The sequence below is a fragment of the Corvus brachyrhynchos genome, unplaced genomic scaffold (assembly GCF_000691975.1).
Source record: "Corvus brachyrhynchos isolate BGI_N302 unplaced genomic scaffold, ASM69197v1 scaffold266, whole genome shotgun sequence".
In the NCBI taxonomy this organism is placed as follows: Eukaryota; Metazoa; Chordata; class Aves; order Passeriformes; family Corvidae; genus Corvus; species Corvus brachyrhynchos.
This window is the reverse complement of record NW_008238633.1, coordinates 1,648,736-1,670,840: the sequence shown is the minus strand read 5'-3', so window position 1 is coordinate 1,670,840 and position 22,105 is coordinate 1,648,736. Positions and strand designations below refer to the sequence as shown.

Sequence of the window (22,105 nt, the reverse complement as noted above, 5' to 3'; positions counted from 1 at the left end):
TAGAAAGGCAGAAGTTTTCTCAAGCACTGTTTCCATTTCCAATGCAGAAAAAACTGGCCACTCACACTGTCAATGGGCAGTAGAAGTGCTCCTCATTTAAAATCTCTCACCTTGATTCAGTCTGTTCTTTTGTACTTTGAAAGAGCCTGGTGAGAGCAGACTAACCAAAATAGATCTTTGTAACTGGATGTGAGTCACTGGTAATTAATGAATTATACAAATAATCGAGAAGAGGGATAAAAAAAGATCAATCATGAAATTCATTCTCATGTCAAGGAATATTGCTGGCAGAGAGGAATTAAAGAAAAACTGTGGTTTCTCTCAAACCAGGGGTTAGTGTTGCCCAAGGGCCGAAATGTTCCTTTTACCTACTTCACTCTGCAGAACTGGCCAAAGCCTTCTGAGTATTTATACCCAGGAGGACTCAGAGTTTCCTCCTGTCCATATTCTTTCCTGCCGCACATTTATCATGGTTTTGCCTAATGTAGCTTTGCCTCTGTCAAATCAAAAATCCCATTCCCTCAAATTATTCCACAGGCAGATAAAGTCTTGTCATTTAGGAAATTCTTCTCCTAAATTGTACTCCACCCATTTATTCAAGAAATTCTCTCTCCTCCCGCCTGTTCTCATGGAGAACTTCCTCCTCTTTGCCGTTTTCCCCATTCAGAGCTGCACCCAGTGATTGCTTATTTTCCCACTAGGTGTCATCCAAGTTATTTTGTTCTTAAATGCTGAGCACCACTGAATCACCCCTTAAGCTATAATTTCTCGGTTCAAAAGAATTGCCTGAAAGAACGAAATGTTGTGTTCTTTTTCAGATATTATTTTCCATTGTCTCCAAGATACAAATATAGCCGAGGTACACAATGTGTGTATTAAGTGATCTGTTCTAAATCAGATGGCTAAAAGCACCTGTTCGTGTTTTATGGAACTTGGAGGGTTTTGAGCCTGGTAATGAAAATATTCATGGTCAGTTTGGATTCACACTGTCCTGGGCTGGGCAAACTGGAGGCTCTGTGCCCCTCTCTGCCTTGCTTGCTTTGCTCTAAGGAAAAGCAGCTCTTTTTCTAGCTCTTTATGCACAGTCACCGTCATTAAAGATACAATACAGTGCTGCAGTCAGACACAACACAGCACTGCATTCATGGGAATGTTTTATTTAGGATTGGGATTGAGCTTTCAGAGCAAATCTCCTGCTCTCTATTTTCCATGAATGCCTTTTATATTAAATTAAATTGCAATATTCACTCTGGAAACACCTGTGAATGGTGCTAATGGAGGTTCAGTGCTTGGACCAGACTAAAGACAGTCCAAAACAGCCCCTCCTCTCCTGGTATGAATGGTTGGATGTGGTATCCTCAGTCCCTGATTGTTTCGCTGCTCTCATCCGGCTGTTTGGGCCATTGTTTGTTGAATTCCCAGTGTGACAAAGAGCTATCCATGAATGTACCTTGTTCCAACGCTCTGCCAGCTATTCAGGCAAGCCTGCAAAAGATGTTTAAGCATCTTTACCAATTTATTGCATAGCAGCTGTAGTAGGATTGTGAAATGCATGAGATTATTCAGCACTGAGTGTTGTGGTGTCGTCCTTGTTTAAGGAGTGTGGTGACAAAAAAAATCAGCCTTCAACCCCTTTAGCTAAAGCTCTGCTATTTTCTGCTTGAAGAGCTGGAAATGTAGAAGGTAGGGCGTTGAACTTTATGGCCACACTGATCAGTTCTTCTTGGAAAGATCAATTAGACATTAATTAGTGCCTGACGTAAAGGACCACATTGGGAAAGCCCAGGAGACGAGTTTACCATGGGAACTCGCTGTAGAATTCCCCTCACTGTCTATAACTGACAAAATGGTTATTTTTATAGTGTCCTTTACAAAGCTGTGGCTTCATGGGTTTTGAAATAAACCATTTGACTCTGGATGTATATCCAGTGGTGAATTCACTTTCCCCAGTGAGAGCAGCTCCAGCCCCATTGCTCCTGCCCCACTAAAGCTGTATTTACACCCTTGCAGATGTGCCCAGCTGTTTGTTGTGCACAGTGAACTGCAGGAGAGTTTGCCCAGACCCCTGATCACACACGGAGAGCCCCAGAATGCAGACAGGTCGAATCCTGTTCTGCTGAATTACTGCTGCCCAGCAGCCGGACTGTCGGGAATGCCCAGCCCAGCTGCCCCATGAGGAGATGTCAGAGTGCAGAGATGTCGTGGGGCTGGGAGGACAGTCCTGAGCCATCTGCAACTCTGCAACCACACAGAGTTTGCTGCAGGATGTGAGATAACATTATTGCCAACCCCAGTGTGCAGTTCTTGCACTGCATCCTCAAAACCATAGTATTGGCATTTCAAAGCAATCTAGGATATTTAATTTTTTTCTTTTTTCTTTTGATGGGCTTGATACTTTGAGCCATTAAAGTTCACATTTTGCCAAGTTCTGCTCCTGGTCCTTAAGGCTACAGATTGCTAATGAAAGCTGATCATGTGCCTTGGGTTCTGAAGGAAATCCTTTATATAGTGGGACCCGCGATAAAATCTCAAGAGCTGAAAATGCTGCTGTGCTAATCCTATTATTTCCTATCACTGCATGCTGATATACAAACAGTTTGGAGAGTCAGTTTTATCAAGCTGGCAGCTGAATTAATCACATGGTCACTTACAGCAGGGTATAAATAAGCAGCAGTTCCTCTGAGGAGAATTGCACATTCATTAAAAGATGCTGCAAGCCTCTTCCTGCATTATCTAATGATCTCTTTGCCCTCATTTGGCATCTCTAGCCCAGTGTTGATGCCTGTGTTCAGGGAAACTTCCTACATTCGATGGAGCTGGTTGGACGTCATTTACAATTTATTTCCTCCTCAGTTTTGATAAATCCTGGTGGTTGGATGTTGTCCTGCAGTGCCACTCATGGTGGCATTCTCTCCACACTGACAGGCACAGCACAGCCATAGAAGCTCTGTCTCTAGTGGGGAAACCAGAGCCTGGAATGAGAGGAAACTTCTCTGTCCTCTCTACTCAGCAGCTCTCCCTATGCACAGCTCTGAAATCGCTCAGTCATTGCCTCTTCCTTGGCTGTTTGTGCCCCCTCAGCTGCTCCAGCTGAAGGACAGTGCTCAGGGTTCATGACTACAGAAAAGCTGTCAGCTTTACTTTTTTTTTTTTCTTTAATAACAGTGATTGTGTTTCCCTTGGTTAGAAAGGCAAGCCAAAGATTTTGGCTCTTTCATTAACCCTGTGAAAAATTTCTTAGGTTGATTTTAAATTACAGCTTGTCTGCTACTTTCTTTCTCCTTTTTTTTTTTTTTTTTACTATATTTTAGCATGTAAGAATCTATACAACTTTCTTTGATCAGAAGTGCTGGAGATTCACATTTATTAGATGAGGTGAAGGTCAATGTTCTTACTGGAAGTCTGAATTTGAAGTTTTGAGTTGCAAAAGGGAAATACTGAAAATCAGAAGCTTTTTAAAATGATTGTAGCATTTATCATAATTCTATAGGTATGTAGTTCTTGATGAGAAGGAAAAATCTGTCTAAATAAGTTGCATTTCTATACAGATAGATATTTTAAAGGATGTTTACTGTGCTTTAACCCTAAAGCCCCCCCATGTAAACCACAGGTAAGAGGAAATCTAAACCAGACTGGCATTAAGTGAGTGAGAGGTAGAAGTATTTTAAAATATTTGAAACAGTAAGAAGATAATTTTAACGATCTAATTATTTCAGATTGGAGTTGTTTGATTTGATTTAGATAACTTATACTTTATTCAAAAGCAGATTTAAACTGGTGGATGTAAAGTTGAGGTGGATGCCCCATTGGTCAGGACTTTCATTCAGGATATGGCAGCACTGGGTTTAATTCCTTGCTCTGCATAAAATGCAGTTATTTATGCAAAGTGGAGCAGCTCCAGCAGGGAAGATTAAAGAGAACCCAGCAGGTCAGCAGTGCAGTGGGCAGGGAATTCATGATGATGTGGGAGGCCAGAGTTAAGTCCCTCCTCAGTCATATTCCATCTTGCCCCTCCTGGGTGAGAACCATGCCCCTGGAGTGCTGGTTATCCTGCAGAGCTCTTGGAGCAATTTATACCAACAAAATAAAGTTCATCTGGATGAAATGCACTTTCTCTGGCCAAAGTATTTCACTAGAAAATTCCTGTTCTGCTTGCCAAGTTTGTCCTTCCTCCAGCTGTGTGAAAGGACTGATAGATCACCTCCTCCTCCCCTGCCCCTCCAGGACTTCACCTGCTGGGTCCTTGTCACTCTCTGCAGGGCAGAGCCACAGCCCAGGCTCCTGACAGATCCATCATGGAATTCTTTTCTGTCCTGCTGGGTGGTTTCCATGGCCTCTACTTCTCCTCTCAAATCAACACGTAGCACTACTGTTAAATAGCTGCCCCTTAAGCACAGGTCAATAATTCTTACTTTTATTCCTCAGAACCACAGCCAGGCTGAAGTTCTGGGGAGCCCCAGAGCAAGGGGACAGCCTGGCTCTGCTGTCCTGCACTCACCGTGTCCCCTGGAGCCTCCCCTGTGCTCCCCTTCTGCCTGTCCCCACCTCCCCACGCCTTCTAAGGTCACTCTGCTTGGAGCCATTCTTCGCCCCAGCGTGCACTGCATTGATTTTCCACCTTTCTGAGACTCCCAGCTCCTGCTGTGAGCTCCCAATTTCCATAATGATGTGCTTAGCAATCGTTGCCGTGGGCAGCATTAATTTCACCCTTTGGGAAGGGCACACTCACTTGCCAGACTGGATTCTTTGTAGTGTCAACTCTGTTGAAGTGGTGACATCATTTTCTCCTCTGTTGTCTGGTAACTTTGATTTTTTTCCTCTTGATTTTTTTTTTTTAACTTTCTGAACAGAAATAAAATTTTCCCTCCTTATTATTCAAGACAGATATTTTTTTATTATTGCAAACAAATCATATCTTTTTTCACACAAGCTGAGGGAACTTTTAGGGTGGCCCTGGTTTGGGATGCCCCCAAAGCCCCTGCACACACTTGTGCACTCACAACCTCACTGCTTTGAGGTGGGCAGGGATTGATCCCTCTGCACCAAGGTAGTTTCTCTTCTCATAATAATTGTGTGAAGTACTTCCAAGAGTTTTTTGGGGTCTGTTTAGCACTCTTGCACTGTAACGTGGTTGCAGTAGGGCCGTGAGGTGACTTATCAGCATTTCTGTGTCCATACCTGCTGCAATTTGTATGGAAATTTTTATGTGGCAGTGGCTGGACCAGGAGTGATAGAGAAGAAAGAAAGAAAAATGTGACTTATATTTGCTATTTGCTTGTGTGACAATTTATGAGCCAGTCTTAGCCTCAACTACAATCTCACTGTCCTTCAGACATCTCCAACTGTTTATTTTCAGCAGAAGTTATGACCAGGTCTCCATAACGTTATCATTCAACAGCAGATGCAGCTTTCAAACTATGTGTGGTGTTTATTCATCTGTGCAGGAGCAAAGTGAATCTGTAACGAGGAATTTCCAGAGATTTCATACAAATTCCTGGAATTAGTCCTTCCCATTTTTAGTAGCAGTAGTTTATGGACCCGTGTGCTGATTTTTGTAATTAAGTCTGTTTCTGATTATAAGGCCATGTCAAATGTCCTGTAAGATCTGAAAAGCCTTCCTGCTTTTTAGTTCTAAGCTCCCTTTTTCCTTAAAAAATAGGAACAGATTAGCAAGCTTGGAGTTGCTGTTTTCTTGCATGAGCAAAAGAATAAAGACAACCAAGGTTTTAAAGGCCTGTGCATTATAAACCAGGTTCAATTCTCATGACATTGGGGTTTTTTCCATCACACAATGGGATTCAGTGGAACAGTTTAAGTGAACTCAAAGATTTGTTTTGTCAAAGAATGACTTCCTGGCAATGCAGGGATGCAGATTTCTCCTACTTATTCCAGGGAGTTTTTTCTCTTACAGTTCTTGTCAGTAGAATCTCCTTTTCTGCAGACTCCAAAGTGTCAAATATGATTTATTTTTGAGTCTCAGCCTATTTTTTTTCCTCTCTTCCTGTACTTTTCGATTGTTTGTGATCTTGGCCATGCCTGGCTCTCGGGAGTTTGGGAATGACTTGTGCAGGGAATGAAATAATGGTGTAGGCTGAGGTCAGTCTACTGTGACTTGAAACAATTTCCTTTTGTGAAATGGTGGTTGCTGGATGCAGGATTTATTCTTGATTGGGGAGAAGGCACACAACAAACTGTAGAGTTGCAAAAAAAGGAAACAAATGATAGCTATAAAAAATGACACTTGTGGCTGTTGGGATGGAGGACTGTGCCCTGCACATAAACTAGAAGAGCTGCAGTATAAATTCAGATTTTAGCTCTTGAGAGCAACTCATTGTGGTTAAAATTATCACCACAGTATGAAAATTTCCAGGTTTATCAATTTAATATGAAAAATTTATCTTTCTTCCTAGGTTCCCTTTCCAGAAAGGACACTTCCTTTGCAGATCTGGACATCCTGATTTCATAGTTAAGGTTAGTGTTCACTAACAGCTGCTGTGAAAATTAAGTTTCTTCTTCCTGCATCAGTTATTCCTTGGTGTTTTCTGAACAGAGAAGAATCATCCTTGTAGTTATTTACCACTTATGTCCTGAAATATTTCTGTGTTTCAGGATTTGAAATTCCTCCTGTCTCTTTCCTCTCTCCCCTCAATATATTGCTGTTCAGTTCAATAACTCCTTAAATCTGATTTAGTGACTTGAATCTTGCTTCTCTCAGTTTTATTTATATGTAGCTCCAGTCAGATGTGGGAAGGCAGCTCCAGCTGCATGGTCCCTCTTGGTATCTTCTCTCAGAGCTGCTGATGTTCCCCACACAGCCAGTGTGACCCAAGCTCTTACATTTCCATTACAAATGGATGCAGAGGAGCAGGCAATCATTTTGCTTCCCTCCTCAGTGACTCCAAGGGGAACAGCAGAATTCGAGCCTGCATGGGCTGCTCCTCCCCATGCCCATGGGGAGATGGTGTCTGTTTGTTTGTGGCACATTCATGTCAGAAATGGGAAGCTGCTGCTGCCATCCTCGTCACAAGGAGTGTGCTCCAGTGGTGGGGCTGGTGAGGGGCTGCTTTCCCTGCTCTGCTGTGTGAAGGTGACCCAGAAATGGTTTCCATGGCAGCTCCACGCTGGCCATGGCAGGGCTCGGAGCAAGCCCCAGCAGAAAATGATGCTGAAAAGCTGAGCCCATTCCTGAGCGACTTTCAAATGACTCCGAAAAGCTGGTGACATTTTTGGGTGACTATCAATCCTTTGGTAGATGAGTCAGTGGTGTGTCTCAGCCCTGGGCATGGCAGATGTTGGCTCATAAGCAATTAGATGCTGTTCTGACTTCTGCTGTCCCCAGAGCTGATCTCTGCTGGTGGAGCTGCAGAGGCTGACAGGAAAGCAACTTGTCCTGCTGAGTGCTGGGCTAGCACTGCCCATGCAATGGATTTGACCTCCACAATCAGTTTAAAAACAAAAAAAATCCTCCCATGGGTATGGCATGTTCTTTATTTAAAAATAACATTTTTTATCTAAATGGTATTTTAAGTCAAATTGTATCAGCCTCCACATATTGTCTCTCTTTTTTTTCTTTATCTGTTTTTGGCAACCTTAAGAGGTAGAAAATTCCTCACAAAAGGCTGGACTTTGCCTTTGTTAGAGACCATTTTTCCACTTGTAATTGTGAAAAAAAAGATCAATGAGAAGCAATCAGCAAAACCAAGGCTATCAAACAATAAAACCTTGAAGTACAGAAATTATCTCGAACTATAATACTCAAACCCTCAGCTCTTACGACCTTTCTGCTTTGCAGGGTGCCCGTGGGTGAAACCACTTGAATACTGATAATTTTTCAATGTCATCCTACAATCCTTGTTTACTCCTTGACAGAGATAAGTTATCTCACAGCTCTTTGAGGCAGAACCATAAACCAGTAATTTATAATGTAATTTGGTTTGTGCACGCCAGGGAACCCTGTGGGGTTTGAGTCCTGCCCACTGTGACCCAGGTAAAGCTGCCTGGAGTGCAGAGCTGGTGCTGCTCATCCCTGCAGTGAGGATGAGCTGCAGTTACACCCCGAGTAGGAGCATTGCAGGACTAGGAATATTCATGGAATTGCAGGATGGTTGGGGTTGGAAGGACCTTAAAGCCCATCCAGTCCCACCCCCTGCCATGGCAGGAACACCTTCCACTATCCCAGGTTGCTCCAAGCCCCCTCCAACGCAGCCTGGGACATTCCCAGGGGAATCCACAACCTCTCTGGACAATCTATTCCAGTGCCTCTCCACCCTTACAGTAAAGGATTTCTTCCCATTATCCCATCTAACCCTACTCTCAGCTTAAAGCCATCCCCCCTTGCCCTATCCCCCCACACCTTCATGAAAAGCCCTCTCCAGCCTCTGTGTGAGCCCCCTTTAGGCACTGGAAGGGGCTCTAAGGTCTCCCCAAAGCCTTCTCTTCATGCAGAGTTAATTCTGGTTTATTCCTAGGCTATCACCGAAGTTAAAAACAAACAGCTGTCTGTATTCTGTGCTGCAGGGTTTGGCAGAGGTAGGAATTCAAGGAGACCTTTTCCTACTGATTCTGACACTCTGTTATCCTTTTGGGAGTTTCATTAGACAAAAAATGCAGTTGTATTGGCAGGAGGAAAAATGGCCATGAATTGAATTTGCTGTCCAGCTGGTGACTGGGTCTAAAACTCCAGTTAGGAATTCTAGAATTCCTCTGAGCTTTTTCCTTCTCTTCCTTTGTTCTACAGTCTGGAAACGGGTGGGGGATCAAGTCTAGGAGCAGGCAATTCTCCAGACAGAGAATCTGAAATGGTTACAGTTCAGAAGAATATGAGCATTTTAGGAAATAATGTCATTTAAGAAGTGAGTCTCACTTCAGGGAAGTTTGCTGTAATGCAGACACCCCTTCTAAGTGAAGAAGTGAGTGAGCTGCATAAAACAAGAAGAGCTAAGCTGAGCTCTTCTATGGGTACCTCAGACCAGATGTGGGGTCTGATGCTTTCAGCCTCAAGGTAATTTGAAAAAAGTTGAGGGGGAAAAATGAAGTTGAGCTATTTTGGCATGCTGAGGCAAAAAGAAGAGACAGAAAAGTAGAATAGAAACCCAAGACCTCTGAAAATCCCAGTCTTTTGAAACTAAAGTGTAGTTAAGGACACAAGGGTGATTGTAATTTAATTTCACCCTAAGAAACACATTCTATAGCCTTCGTATTTTGGGGAACTATACATAAAATTATTAAGAAAATGAGACAGCATAAATACTAAAGGATTCAGTGTCTGAAACTCCAGGAAATGATAAATGTGAGAGAGACCCTGTGGCTGGTACTGCAACGTGTCACACACACACTGGGAAGGTTCAGTGTCACTCTCACACCAAGCAATTCCATTTTATGCAGCACTGTTTAAAAGGTTCCTTTCTTCCTAATCCCAGCTCCTTTCATCGCTGCAGTGCACCATGTAATAGATTAAAGGACAGTAGGATGAAAGGGAGGAGTTTTAATTCCAGCAAATGCTGGTGCCAAGGGTTTTTTTCTTCCAAAGGGTGCACAGATGCACTGAACCCCTTGGAGCAGCCCTGGCTGGAGAAGGCCACACTTTGATTTGCTGCAAAAATTCTGTGACTCAGTGTAACATCTGTGATGAGGCCTCACTGCCAAATACTCCAGAGAGAGCTTCAGTGGAAACAAATGGGACAATTGTTAAATAACTTTACAGATCAGGTGGACTTTAATTTACTAATGGTTAATACCTCCTATAAAGTAAAAAAGAACGGGAGGAGGAAACCTCTCCTCAAAAAATGTAACTTGTGCTGGAAGTGTGAGCCCCTCAGAGGTTACCCCAGGGAGAAATATGCCAAATGGGAAGGGGAATTATATGCCAAGGGGAAATATGCCAAGGGGAAGGGACATTGAGGATGAAGTCAAATCAGAAAGGTTGTTTTGTGGAAACGTGGTGCAGTCAGGGGAGAAAATATCCAAGCTTCCTTTTAGGGCCAGCTTGTGGGTTTAACAGAAAACTAATGAACCCAGCAAGTGAGTTTGTGGGGATCTGAGGAAATGCAAAGTCTGTGAGAAACAGACTGCTGGGTTTGGGGGACATGGGAACAGGAAGAAGGGTCCAAATGGTTACAAATCCAAATGTTCCAAGAATCCTGCAGTAAATGAGGATCCACAACCAGGTGTGTCCCTGCATTATAACCCTGCTCCTGAGTGTCTCACCTGCCAGCTGTGCACACAGATCAGGCTTATTTCATAATTCCCTGGCATTTTCCCTCCTTAGACCCCTGCAATATTCCTGGGAAAGTCTGAGAGAGCTGCACAAAACAAGAGCTGATGCTTCATGGGGTTTTTAGCAAATGAACCCAAGCAGGGATCCAACTTCAGCTCATTTCAGCTTTTACCTGTGGCACATTTAGAGGCTGGTTTCTGATGGATATAATGTTAGCATATGCCTCAGTATATACTAAGTAATAGTATATTATGCTCTGGTATTTTGTTAGTAATATATTTAGCATTTATAGACAGTTTTCTTTCTCAGAGGGTGAATATTGCTCTATGTATATATGTCCTGTCTAAGGTATCTGTAAGAAAAACGTACATTAACAATATATAGCTATTCTTAAAATCTTCTTCTGCTAAACCACAAAAAACCCCAAAACACAAAAAAACCAACGAGGTAAAACACCACTGAACAGAGTTTGTTTCATTGCTTGCATAACACCTTTTTTTCTCGCCTTTAAAATGAAAATAATACAAATTTTTGTTACCAATGTGGCTCAATTGTGCCACAATTTTTAATGGGGGGTGTGTGAGCTACACAGCATGTTCTGAATGGAAAGGAATGGAAATCTTATTCCCCATCTTGCATTGTGGACCTTATTCCTGTAAGAAAACCATTTCCCTGGGAAAAATTCATACGTGCACAGTTGAATGGTCTTATTTCATTGCTGGCATTATCTCAGGCAAATCATTTCACATCCTTAAAAGATCCACAGTGCACCTTCTCAGTCACATAAATCCAGCTGGCTCTTTTAGGAGCTCTGCCTCTTTAGCTTCTGTGTTTGACAGGTGAATGACACAGCAAAAGCACCTTGGAAGGGAAGGAACCTCTTTTTTTACTTTTGCCCTGGGAATTATTTTATTGTTGACTAAAACGTTCCATGGCACCATGATTAGGCCCAGCTTTTTACATTAACTGGCCTGCATGTGGGGCCCAACTTTGTGTCTCTGCAGTTGCATTGAGGGAAATTAAACTTGAGAACTCACTTGTGCACTGCACGAGTTGTTTGCTAACACAAAACGGCAGCAAAGTGAATTTTTCAGCCCTTCCTTCCCTGAGAGCCTGGGAACAAGATTGCTTTGGACCTTCTTCAAGCATTTAAATTTAACTTTTTATGTGAAATCTGACTGTTGTCAGGAAAGGCTGCTGCATATTCCTAAGACATCTCTATAATTGCAAATATAAAACTCAGCAGAGCAATAAAAAATCTAGCTTCAGAGTTAAATAAGGTGAATAATTGAGTGAGAAATACAGAGCACTCAAAACCTGCACTGCTGGCACACACTCCTGGGTGTGTTTATCATTCAGTTTGTCACTTGTTGGATAACAAATCCAGGGATAACGGGGGGGGCCCTGCCACAAAGGCTGCAGCCTGTGCCCAGCCCCTGCACAGCCAGGGCTGTAAATCTGTGTGGCTCAGGGGAGGGTGGTGGGCACAGTTTGGTACCAGTCCAGTCCCAGGGGCACCCCCAGAGCTGGGATTTGCAGTCCAGGTAAGGCAGGGCTGTGCTCAGCCAAGGGGCTGGTGCTCTTCCTTTGGGTCAATCCTTGCTCCTGGCCAGTCCAGGCGTGGCTGAGCTGGACAAATGCCCTTCATTCCTCCTTCCAGCTGCCCAGGGGCTGGTTGGGCTCAGCAGGAGATCACCAGAGGGTTGGACAGGGACCGTGGGCTCTGAGCCTGCTCCATGGGCTGCCTGTGCAACAGTTCACAGGCTGCCAGCTCCTGCCGAAGGGTGTCCAGCACTTCGAACAGCTGGGCTTTGCCTTGGGAAGGAAAATGGCAAACGTTAGCACTTGAACAAAGTAAGGAAGTTGCAGTTTCACAATCATGAACAAGCTCTTTTCTTCACAGGTGCCATTTCAAGTGGTTATCATAAAATGTCTAAATTTTGTGAGCAAACAGTGAATTCCTGTCCATAAAAAACGTGAGCAGAACTGGGTTCAGCTGTCTTCTCTGTCAGTTCTCTGGCTTCATTCCCTGCCCACTGAGGTCTCACATACTTGTGTGAACAAAGACTTTCATATCACAACTGCCCACCCAACCATCCATTTTGGCTTGTTTGATTACAGAGACTTAGGAAAGCTGCTCAACTCTCACGCAGTGCACAGCCAGACAGTGGGAAGCAGAGAAGGGGAGCTGTTCGTGGCAGTGGTGATGCAGAATGGACAGAGCCACACCTGCTGGAGTTTTAGGGAGCTGAGCTGCTCCAAAGGGAGGAATTTTCTTTGAGCAGCATCCCTTGGAGCCCCTGTTCCTGTGCAGGATAATTGGCTGTACCTTTTGGGCACTGTGCTGAGGATACAAACAGTCTCCTCTTCTGTTCTCCCAGGAGAACATCAAACCTACAGCTCAGCTGTAGTTTCTCTCTGTACTGGTGTCCTGGAGCCTACAAAGGTCTGTCCTTGCCCTCTTTTCTCTGCTCCCTCTGCAGCTGAAGAGCAGAGCTTGGCTCTGGGCTGCCTGTGCCCTGGATTGCTGGGCACAAGGAAAAACAGGCTTTGAAACTGCAAACCCCAGAAGGGTTCCATGCTACTCTCCCTAAATCCCTGTAAATAATCTCCAAAACCGAGCCCCCAGGCCACATCTGGTCTTTTCTAATCTTGTCTTTGACTACTGCCTGCCTGTTAAAAGCACCTCCAAGCTATGTTCCTGGGACAGGGTGTTCATTTCTTGGAGGTAAGTACAAATGTTCTGCTAATAGAACAAAGTAATCAAACCAAAGCCCTGGGGCTGTGATCCCTGCACGGCTTCTGCAAAGGCAGCTCCAAACCATTGTAAGGGACAGGAGTCTGCAGGTTTAGTTTTCACACAAGGAACATGAAATGCTGTCATTAGAGGAGTGCAGGTTTGATGTGCTTTCTGTATAGAACTGTTCTGGTGTGTAAATCTTGTGTTGCAGCAGAGGAACACAACACACTGGGGTAGCAAAGCTGAGAAATAGCTGCATTACACACTCAGCCATTTCTCCACTTCCTCGTATCCATGAAACTCTACAAACATTTGTGGGACACTGAATTACCCCCCAAAGGCCACATTTTAATTAAAATTTGGCTAAAAAAGCACCCTAGATGTGGTTTTGGTGTGTCACAGACTAGAAAGCATCACTTTCTATAGGTAATCTTGCAAACTACTTCCTTCTCCCTAACCTGTACCCCAGGATTTGAAATATCCTTTTCCTACCCATCTGTGTATTATCCAGTGTCTTCCCCAAAAGGACACTTTTCCTGCTTATTGGTCTTTACACATGATATATTTTCTTACCAGGTTGGGGGTCACGGCAGGATTCCAAAGTGCTCAGCAGGATTTTCCCCAGGGCTCGCTTTGATATGTTCTTTAAAAAACAAAACAACATGATGGCACAAACATGTCCTTCACCAGTTCACAGACATGCAACAGAACCTGTGTGCAGGGTATTTACATTTGAAAGCTGAACCAAAATGGCACTGAATCCTGATTAACCCAAGACTCGATATTTGCTTTATTCTCAAGCATTTTATCTTAGACCTTGCTCAAACAGCAGTTTATAGAGGGTTGTAATTCCTTAATTTGGCTGTGGAAAATACAGAGTTTTGCAGAGTGTGTGCCCAAACAGCTGTAGGTGGCAAGGAGGGTAAGCAGAGCAAAAGCTTTTTGAGTCCTCTGCCAGGTCTGTGGGGAAGGTGAACTGGACCTCGGGGTGTTATTTTAGAAAGGGTCTTCTCAGACCCAGCTGAAAGACAGTGCAAATGTCCTGTGGCAGAGCCACTGCTGGATCTGGAGATGTAATAAACATTAGCCAAAGTGAGAGCCCTGTAAAAACTACTCAGGCTTTGGATGGGCTCTCTCAGTGGTGGTTTTACATAAGGAATCTGGTGGGACATTACATAATGAGCCTGGAAAAGCAAACTCTCCTAATTTGCTGTCAAGACACTGGTGTGCTTTCTGGGAGATGGTCTTGCAATCAGTTTAATTAGCACTTAGAGAGCCTGTATCTGCAGGGACAGGTTGTTCTTGCTAAAACTTCAAGAAGTGGAAATGGAAGGAAGCAGTTCTGGGAGGAAGATGCTGTTCCCTCCAGGCAGAGCTGGCCTTGCTCCCTGACTCTGGAACTCTTCCACCTGCTTGGCTGCCCCAGTGGGGACTGGGCAGAGTGGGAAGCAGTTTGAGGATTTCACATGGCCTCAGCAGCACAGTGTGAGGTTTTATTGGTCCTGACAGGATGTGTATGTGCCTTTGGACAGACACTGCTTGGTGGGAGGTTCTGTTGCAAATGAGGTGCCTGGGATATTTCAGACATGAAGGTGATTATGCTGGAGAAGTGACACCTAAACCCATCAGTTCTGATGGATAAGGTTCCTTTTGTCTCAGGTATATCCCACCAGGGATTTAGGGGATTCTTGCTAAAGTCTCCTCGGAGTTTAATCCCTTTGATGCTGACTCAGAGTTACATTAGGATGCAGTTAATCAAAGGTCCTGTTCTAGAAGGAAAAATACATATTCTGGGGTCTTCCTGATTACTCACTTCTTTGTTTTCTTCATTTTCCCTAAATTTTGGGTTAGAGGGTAATGAGCTTGAAGATTCAGCTCCAAGGAGATCTCTAGGCTTTTAGAAAGCCAGTCAAAGGAGTCTAAAAGCTTTCTGCAACCACCAGGCAGTTCCCAGGGCAAACACATGTAAAAGTCTGTCCTGGTGTAAAGGATTTTGTACTTAAGAAGGGATTAATATAATTTTTAGTTTGGAAAGGACACTACAAAACCCACTTTTCAGTCCCAGGACTGCTTTCTCACCATACCAAGTCTCGGAGCTGTTGAAGAAGCTGCAGAACATCCATGAGCTTCTCCTCCACCAGGGACAGCCGAACCCTCTCCGTCTCCAACATCTGCAGCTCCATCTTCAGCAGTTCCGTCTCCTCCACCTTCTGCTGCAGTTCCCCAAGCAAGGGGCCTTTCATCTGCACAAAACACAGCAAATTAAAGGCACTGGACCTTTCCTTTTCTTGCCCAAAAGCTGAGTTTTCCCCCTTTTGTGGTAAATGGGGGTCACTCCTGAAGATTCTCCTGAAGGGAAGTACATTTCTTTAATGTGCTGTATAAAGTGAAATATCAGGAGTTGTTAGGAAATCTGTGCTTTGCTCTCGTGCACAATGGGAGTTTGTTCCTCGCTGGATGCAGGCAGGTCATTCAGGAATTTGAAATATTAAATTTATTATATTTTTTTTATTTAAATACTACCATTGCTATTTCAGCTTTCTCCCCTTTTGCACTCCTGTTGTCCTCTATAAAGCATAACTAATTTGTGTGCCCTCACCACAGTCATATCTTTGTCTTGCAGCTCCTCCACAGCAATCACCTGTGCATTCAGTGAGACAAGAGGATGTGTCTGTCCCTGCTGCACTGGACAGCAGGTGAGGAACTTGCAGGGGATGCCCTCTCCACTGTTTCTCCTTGCTTTTCTCCAGATATTGGGATGAACTTCTCACTTGACCCTGTATGGCAGTTCATAAACTAATTGCCTTTCTAATTAAGCTGGCAGCTTGCATGCAAGCTCGTATAGAAAATAATTGGCATTTCTTTGCAACGCTACACTCGCAGCATAACGCTTTGTTTTTAGACTTCACTCATGCTCTCCTCCTCTATTATCCCCAGGTCACCACCCTGTCTTCAGGAGAAGCTATTTTCAAGTGTTTGATTGTTGGAAAGTAGAACTTTCTAGCCATGACAAATCTCAGAACTCTGTCATCCCCTGGTTTTACAAGCCTCATGCTGAAGCAATTATCAGTGTTTGAGAGTGCTGCCCTTCACTTGCCCGCTGAGCCTGTTGCTTGTTAGCCTTGTTGTTATTGTCTGATTTTCCACACCGAGCAGGTACAAACAGAAGCATCTAGAGCAAAGTATAAGGTGCTTCTGTCAGGTTCAGAGAAAGTGGTGGTGGTTCCTTTATTAAGCCAATATATTTATTTGCAAGGTGCTTGAGACAGAGCATTCCTCAGTCTTCCTATTTGCTTTCTGTTGATTACAAGAGTCACCTTTTTGACAGGAATTTCTTATTACTTGTCTGCTGTGTAGCAGCAAACTCCTCCCCTATGACTGCTGGGTAATATAAAAGGGCTTAAGAATAGACTTCCTAACAGGTTCAAAATTATTCATCCTACAGATATTTAATTCATGTCACAGTGAGCTGGAACTTTGTCTTCTTCACCTCCCTGCTTGCCTCTAAATCAAGAGCAGCAGATTCCATTTTTCTTCTGGAATTTTGTACTCATCTGTTAATAAAGCTACTCTTCCAGACAAGCTGCACAGAACTAATATCCATCAGCAGAGATTAAAAAAAGAGGGCAGTATGATGCTGCAGAAGAAGATGAGCACCTCAGAATGGGAAAAAAGGAGAAGAAAACTGGCACTACCTGCAGGTAGTTTTCTTCTGTGGACTGATGTTAATCAGTAGAGAAGGAACCTTTGTGTCTCTCTACAGAACATTGCAAGGATAAATGGTCATTGAACACTGCACATTGTGTAAGGCAGAAGCAGGATTTTATTCTGGTTTTAGTTTTTTTCCCTAACAAGTAAACTCTTTCATTTAATTTAGTCAAGGGAGAAAAGTATATGAAATACTGCTGAAACACAAGGGATGGCAACACATAAAGAAGTTGAATACTTTACCCTTACTTTAAATATTTCACTGATTCATAGAATCCTTCCAGAACTACTGAAAGCTTCCTGCTTTGTTTAAAGATGGGGTATAAAATACTGAACAAGCTTGGGAGAAAGCAGACCAGGGCAATGCACTATTTTTATGTCATAGAAAGATTGCTGGCACTTCAATCTGTGCCCATCAGTGGCTGAAGTCTGCAGTATTTAAATAGTGAGGTCCCACAGGACTGCTGGGATACAGCACTGGGCCTTTAAATAATGTGGTTATGACCTCTGCTCAAGGGGAGCTGGACATGCTGCTAACCTGAGAACTGATTTTAGTAATATTTTATGATATTATTTATATACTTTATTATATTATATTGATATATTATATTGATGATATAAATATATCAGTGTAAGCCCAAGAAAAAGACACAGTAAATGGGATAATTTACTCCAAAACAGGGAGTCTAAGTCAGCCTGAGGGATTTATTGAAAAGTTACTGTGCTCCCAGAGGTGCTTAGGATGTCGGGAGTATTTCATCCATAGCTGAGGAACCTCAGTGAGTCAAGGACAGTGTTTGAAGGGCCTGGGGTACATCTCATCCTCCAAAGGCAGATTTGGGTAGGAACCAGAGTAGAAATGCAGGTGTTAGAGGAAAGCACCAGGTGTTTGAGCTGACAAGCTACAGCACAATGGGAGACATCAGCAACAGAGAGCAGAATGGCCAGAAGGAAATATAAATACATGTAGATGCAGCTCCCTAAAGATGCATAAAGAACTCTTCCACGCTCTGCTTGGCACCTGTTACCTCTTCCATATTTGTTTCCAGTTTTTTCTCTGGGTGCCCCTGGAGCTCCAGCTGCTCTGTGAGGGGGGAGGTTTTCCCCGTGGGCTCCGCAGGGGCCATCCCAGAGCCCTCAGGGGTGGTGGCCTCCAGGTAAGACAGCAGCTTTCTCCACGTCTTTTCATCACACCTACACATATCATCAAAAGGGAAGAGTTAGTGAACCCTCATGGTGAAGGTCTGTGTTTGTAAAAGCCAGTTTTCCTGCAGAACTCCTGGCAGCAGGGATCACAAATGAGTGATCATCACAAATTAGCTGATGCTAATTAGGGCTTGGTGGGAATATCCAGCAGGCTGTTCCCCACACGCCACAAAGGATGGGCAAAAGGCTTCTGACTGCAGCCACAGGACCTTCAGGTCATGAAATTACCTTTGTAAGGGGCTCAAACAGCAGTAATTAGTGAATTAAACTTACCCACTGCCACAGCAAGGGAGCTTGGCCAGGATCTTCTTCACGTGGTCCAGCTGGGGAGCCCGGTCACCTGCCCACTTCTCCTCCTCCTCGTCAGAGGCAGCCTGGCCCTCCACGGAGCGGAAGAGCTGATCCTCTGCTGGGAAACAGGGACCCCTCAGCAGCACCCCCAGAACCCCCAGTTAAACCCTGAGCCAGAAAGAAGTGAGAGCTTCAACCCCCAGAGAAACACCAGGCAAGGTCCCCCAGCATCCTTGGGAAGGGGCTGAGGCAGCTGCAGCAAAGATCCTTATTTTAAGAGTCTTGAATCTTTTGGTGCTTTCTTGTGGGTAACTTGGAGCTGTTTTACCTCAACTCCCTTCCTTGAGTTGCTCTAAGGCAAGGATAAGTGTGAAGGATCAGCTGTTGGGGGGGCAGTTACTGGTCAAGTACACAATTTTTTTACTCGTTCATCTCTCTGCGTGAGTTTTTCTGCCTAACTAATCCTATTTTACTTGATGGAACATTTCCCCCTGTTTTAAAATCTATAACCCCACCAGCTATTTGCATGAAAAGTTTATATATATGTTTATATATATAAACATTATATATAAAGTGAAAGTTTATATATACTAAAAAGCTGTTTGTACTTGAAGTACGGGTAGTGTAATTTCATGTGGAAACTCTCTTTGAGCTGGCCAAGTGTGTGATTTGATAAAAACATTTGTAAAAGCAGGTTTACTTTCTAAGTCTAACCAGATGAAGAACATGCAACAGTGTTCACTGTATTTACCTGTCACTATTTTTAACATTCCCAAGCAGCTGCTCGCCACCCACCTAAATCCCCACACCTAAAATCCAATTTTTTCTCACTACAAACAGCTCTCCAGTCTGCAGTAAAGGTGCCTTATAACTCAGAGTTATTGTCAGATAAGTGCTTTTGTCATCTTTGAACTGGATGTGCCCAAAATAATAAATCACTGCAGGGAAGCCAAAGTGTGCAAGGTTATGGCAGTTGTTGATGCTACACGTGCTAAACAGTTTGGGCCTGTCCAGAGTCACTGGAGCAGCCAGGAGGTTTCCAAGGAGTGTGGCTGTACAGAATATTAACTGCGAATTGTTTCCTCGGAAATTATTTCCGCTGAGGTTCTGCATTTCTGTTTACAGAGAAATGAAATCTTTATGCTTTTTAAGCCAGGAAAAAAGTTTTGGTGGGATGACTCATGTGGAAAAAAGCAGTTTTAAATCATAGCTCTGAGTGATAAGTTCGGTCTTTTATTAAACATAAAATTATGCAGGAAGTGAGGAGTGGAGATCTGGGACACAAGGTTTTATGTAGGTCTAGGATTTCAAGACTCATTAGGCCTGGTTTGTGGTGTGGTGGTTTAATGTCTCTGTTAGTTTGGCTGCTGCTGGTCCTACAGATGAGTGAGGCAAGGCAGGGTTTGGGGCTGGGGTTGGGTACCGTGGTCGGCGATGCCGGTGGGCGAGCGCTGGTCCCGCGGTGCCACGGACGCGCTGCGTGTGCCCCCCGGCACGGCTGCTCCCTCCTGCTGCTCCACGCTGCCCCGGCACGGAACCTGGGATCGCTCCCTTTCCGACCTGGGAAAGAGGCCAAAGCAAAGCTGACTTGCAGGAAGTTTGGCACACGGAGATGTGCCCAGCACGGCACACAAACAGCTTGGGTGGGATGCAGCTGGTGGGACTTGCTGAAGAACGGGGCCATCGACCCCAAGGGCTGCCTGAGGGGGCTTCCCCAGCAACCAAAGGAAGGTGGATTTCAGCTGTCCTTTGGGTAAGAAGAGCTCAGCAGTACCTGTAACTTTTAGGTCAGCTCAAAGACCTCTAGAAACTGTATATGGGATAGTCTACTCTGGCCACAGGTAGCTGCACCCAGTGCCTGGGGCTCAGAAATGACAGGGAGCTTGATCCATGTCTAGTGAGTACTGGGATGAAGCAGAGCTGAGCAGTCAAAAAGGATGATCCAGAAATGGTGGCACACCTGGAATCCAGGGACTTGCAGGTGAGAAGCATCTCAGAATGGGTGTCAGCACTGCTGACAGCCTCACTTGGAACTGTCTCTGTCTGAGGTCAGTGAGAGGATGTCACATCCATGTGTTTTAAAGGAATGGCTTTCGAGGGACGGGACACAGATCAAATAATGCAACTGAGGAATTGGACTCCTCAAAGGTGCCAACAAAATATATTTTGAAAACAGTAATTTAATTGTGAAGGACAATGGTGGTGCTGACTGAGGAATTTGTAATTACCCAAGTGGACAGCACTGGGGGAGCGCCTTCAGAGAAAGGGAGTAGCACGTGCTAGGGGAAAACCTCACAATGTATTTGTGTAGTTGAGTTGAAAATGTTCTACCCAACCGTGTAAGACAGTACAAACCACTGAGTGTATTGGAATCTCTTACTGCAGACGAAATAAAATCTAACAAACCTCATAACATAGATTTCTTTTCTAATAATTCAATAAAAGATTGATTTTGGTAAGAAGAATGGAATGTGAAACAACACGCATGATGAGTCCATTGGAGCTGCTGGTGTCTTTTGATTGGAGTATTTGTTTTGATTCAGTTTTGCTCCTACCTAGGGATGTACTAAAAGGCAGTATTGCTATTTTAGAGGAATTAAAATGGAATTATACTATCTAGCTGACAGAGAAAATTAATTCTGTGACTCCTGTTTACATGTAAAATAGTAAAAAAGGTCTATGGAATTGAAAGGTGTCACATGATACTGAACTTATTTTAAGAATCTTGGGTTTTTTCACACAACATACATAATATGCAAATTATTTTCATAAAGTGTTACTGAAATGAGAACTATAAAGAATTTTAAAAGACTCCTAGTAAGAAACTCATAGGAGCTGTTGTGTTGCTCACAAAGAATCCACACTAAGAAGAAAACAAACCACATTCAAGACTTTTATAGTAAATTAAGTTCCCTCCAAATTCTCCCATAGATTAGTTTTGGTCTGGTGAATATTGAATATTTCCTTTATTTAACACATTAAATAGCAAAAATTGAGAGCTAAAGCACTTAGCAGACGGGTCCTGCTGACACAAGTTGTGTAACGTGACCTTGCTGTCCAAACCTTGTCAGTGCTTCCTGCCTGTAAATCCAGCTGCAGCTGGAAGGGGACTTTGGCTGCAGGGCAGAGCAGCTGAGGCCACTCTGGACACCAGAACTGCAGAGCCTTTTGTTTAACACAGCTGCTCCCAGCTCCTGAGGAGCCACACCAGAGGTAGTTCCCTTATTGCATGCAAAAGTCGAGGAGTAAACAAGATGATGAATTTAACAGCAATGAAAGGCGCTGTTGGAAAACATCTGTAGGGAAGAAGCTGAGCTGAACCTCGCTGAGAAGCCAGCACTTACTTCAGCCCCTCGAGTAGGGCTGGCTGCATTAAAAACAAATGACTTATTCCATGCACAATTCGTGGCATTATTTAGCTTAGCAACAACTGGATTTCCTGTAAAGTCCAGGGAAATAGCAGTCCCCAGAAAGGAGCCTGGACAGCCATCAGTGCTGGAAGAAATAATCACAGAGTAGTGCACAAATCAAATGCACTGCTAAGCCTGGACATCCAGAGCAGGGGCTCTGGGAAGTGTCACAGAGCTGCAGAGGTCGGGACAGCTACTGGGGATATTCCTTTCACAGGGATATTGCATTTTACTTCCCTGCAATGTGCTGATTTTCTGCTACTCATTAGGAATCTTTTAGAATTTCTTGAGCACTGTAGCTGGTGTGTGAGCAGATTGTTCTTCTGGTCTGAGCTGCAGTATAATTTAGATTGTTTGCGTTTCAGATCCTAGAGTTAGTTCACATAACACAGAGATGCTGACAGTGAATATTTATTGCTGTAGGGGAGTTGGTTAAGATTTTAACCTATAAAACATGGAGAGTGTTCAAGTATCATGAAAATCTTTTCCAGCAGGTGTGAGTTAAGGGGATTTGAGGAAGAGCTGGCAGCAGGA

General features: G+C 43.8%; 1 protein-coding gene across 1 annotated transcript in view; it reads right to left on the bottom strand.

Annotated features, from left to right (window-relative positions):
- Window positions 1-7,470: 7,470 nt before the first annotated feature.
- EFCC1 (EF-hand and coiled-coil domain containing 1) overlaps window positions 7,471-22,105 on the bottom strand; it is a 61,658-nt gene continuing 47,023 nt past the window's right edge. Inside the window, exons 9-14 of the mRNA XM_017737287.1 lie at window positions 19,585-19,721; window positions 18,144-18,276; window positions 17,693-17,858; window positions 15,041-15,199; window positions 13,530-13,599; window positions 7,471-12,031 (exon numbers count right to left, since the gene is read on the bottom strand). Of these exons, the coding sequence (XP_017592776.1) occupies window positions 11,898-12,031; window positions 13,530-13,599; window positions 15,041-15,199; window positions 17,693-17,858; window positions 18,144-18,276; window positions 19,585-19,721 (799 nt within the window). The 3' untranslated portion in view covers window positions 7,471-11,897. The remainder of the gene's footprint in view (window positions 12,032-13,529; window positions 13,600-15,040; window positions 15,200-17,692; window positions 17,859-18,143; window positions 18,277-19,584; window positions 19,722-22,105) is intronic.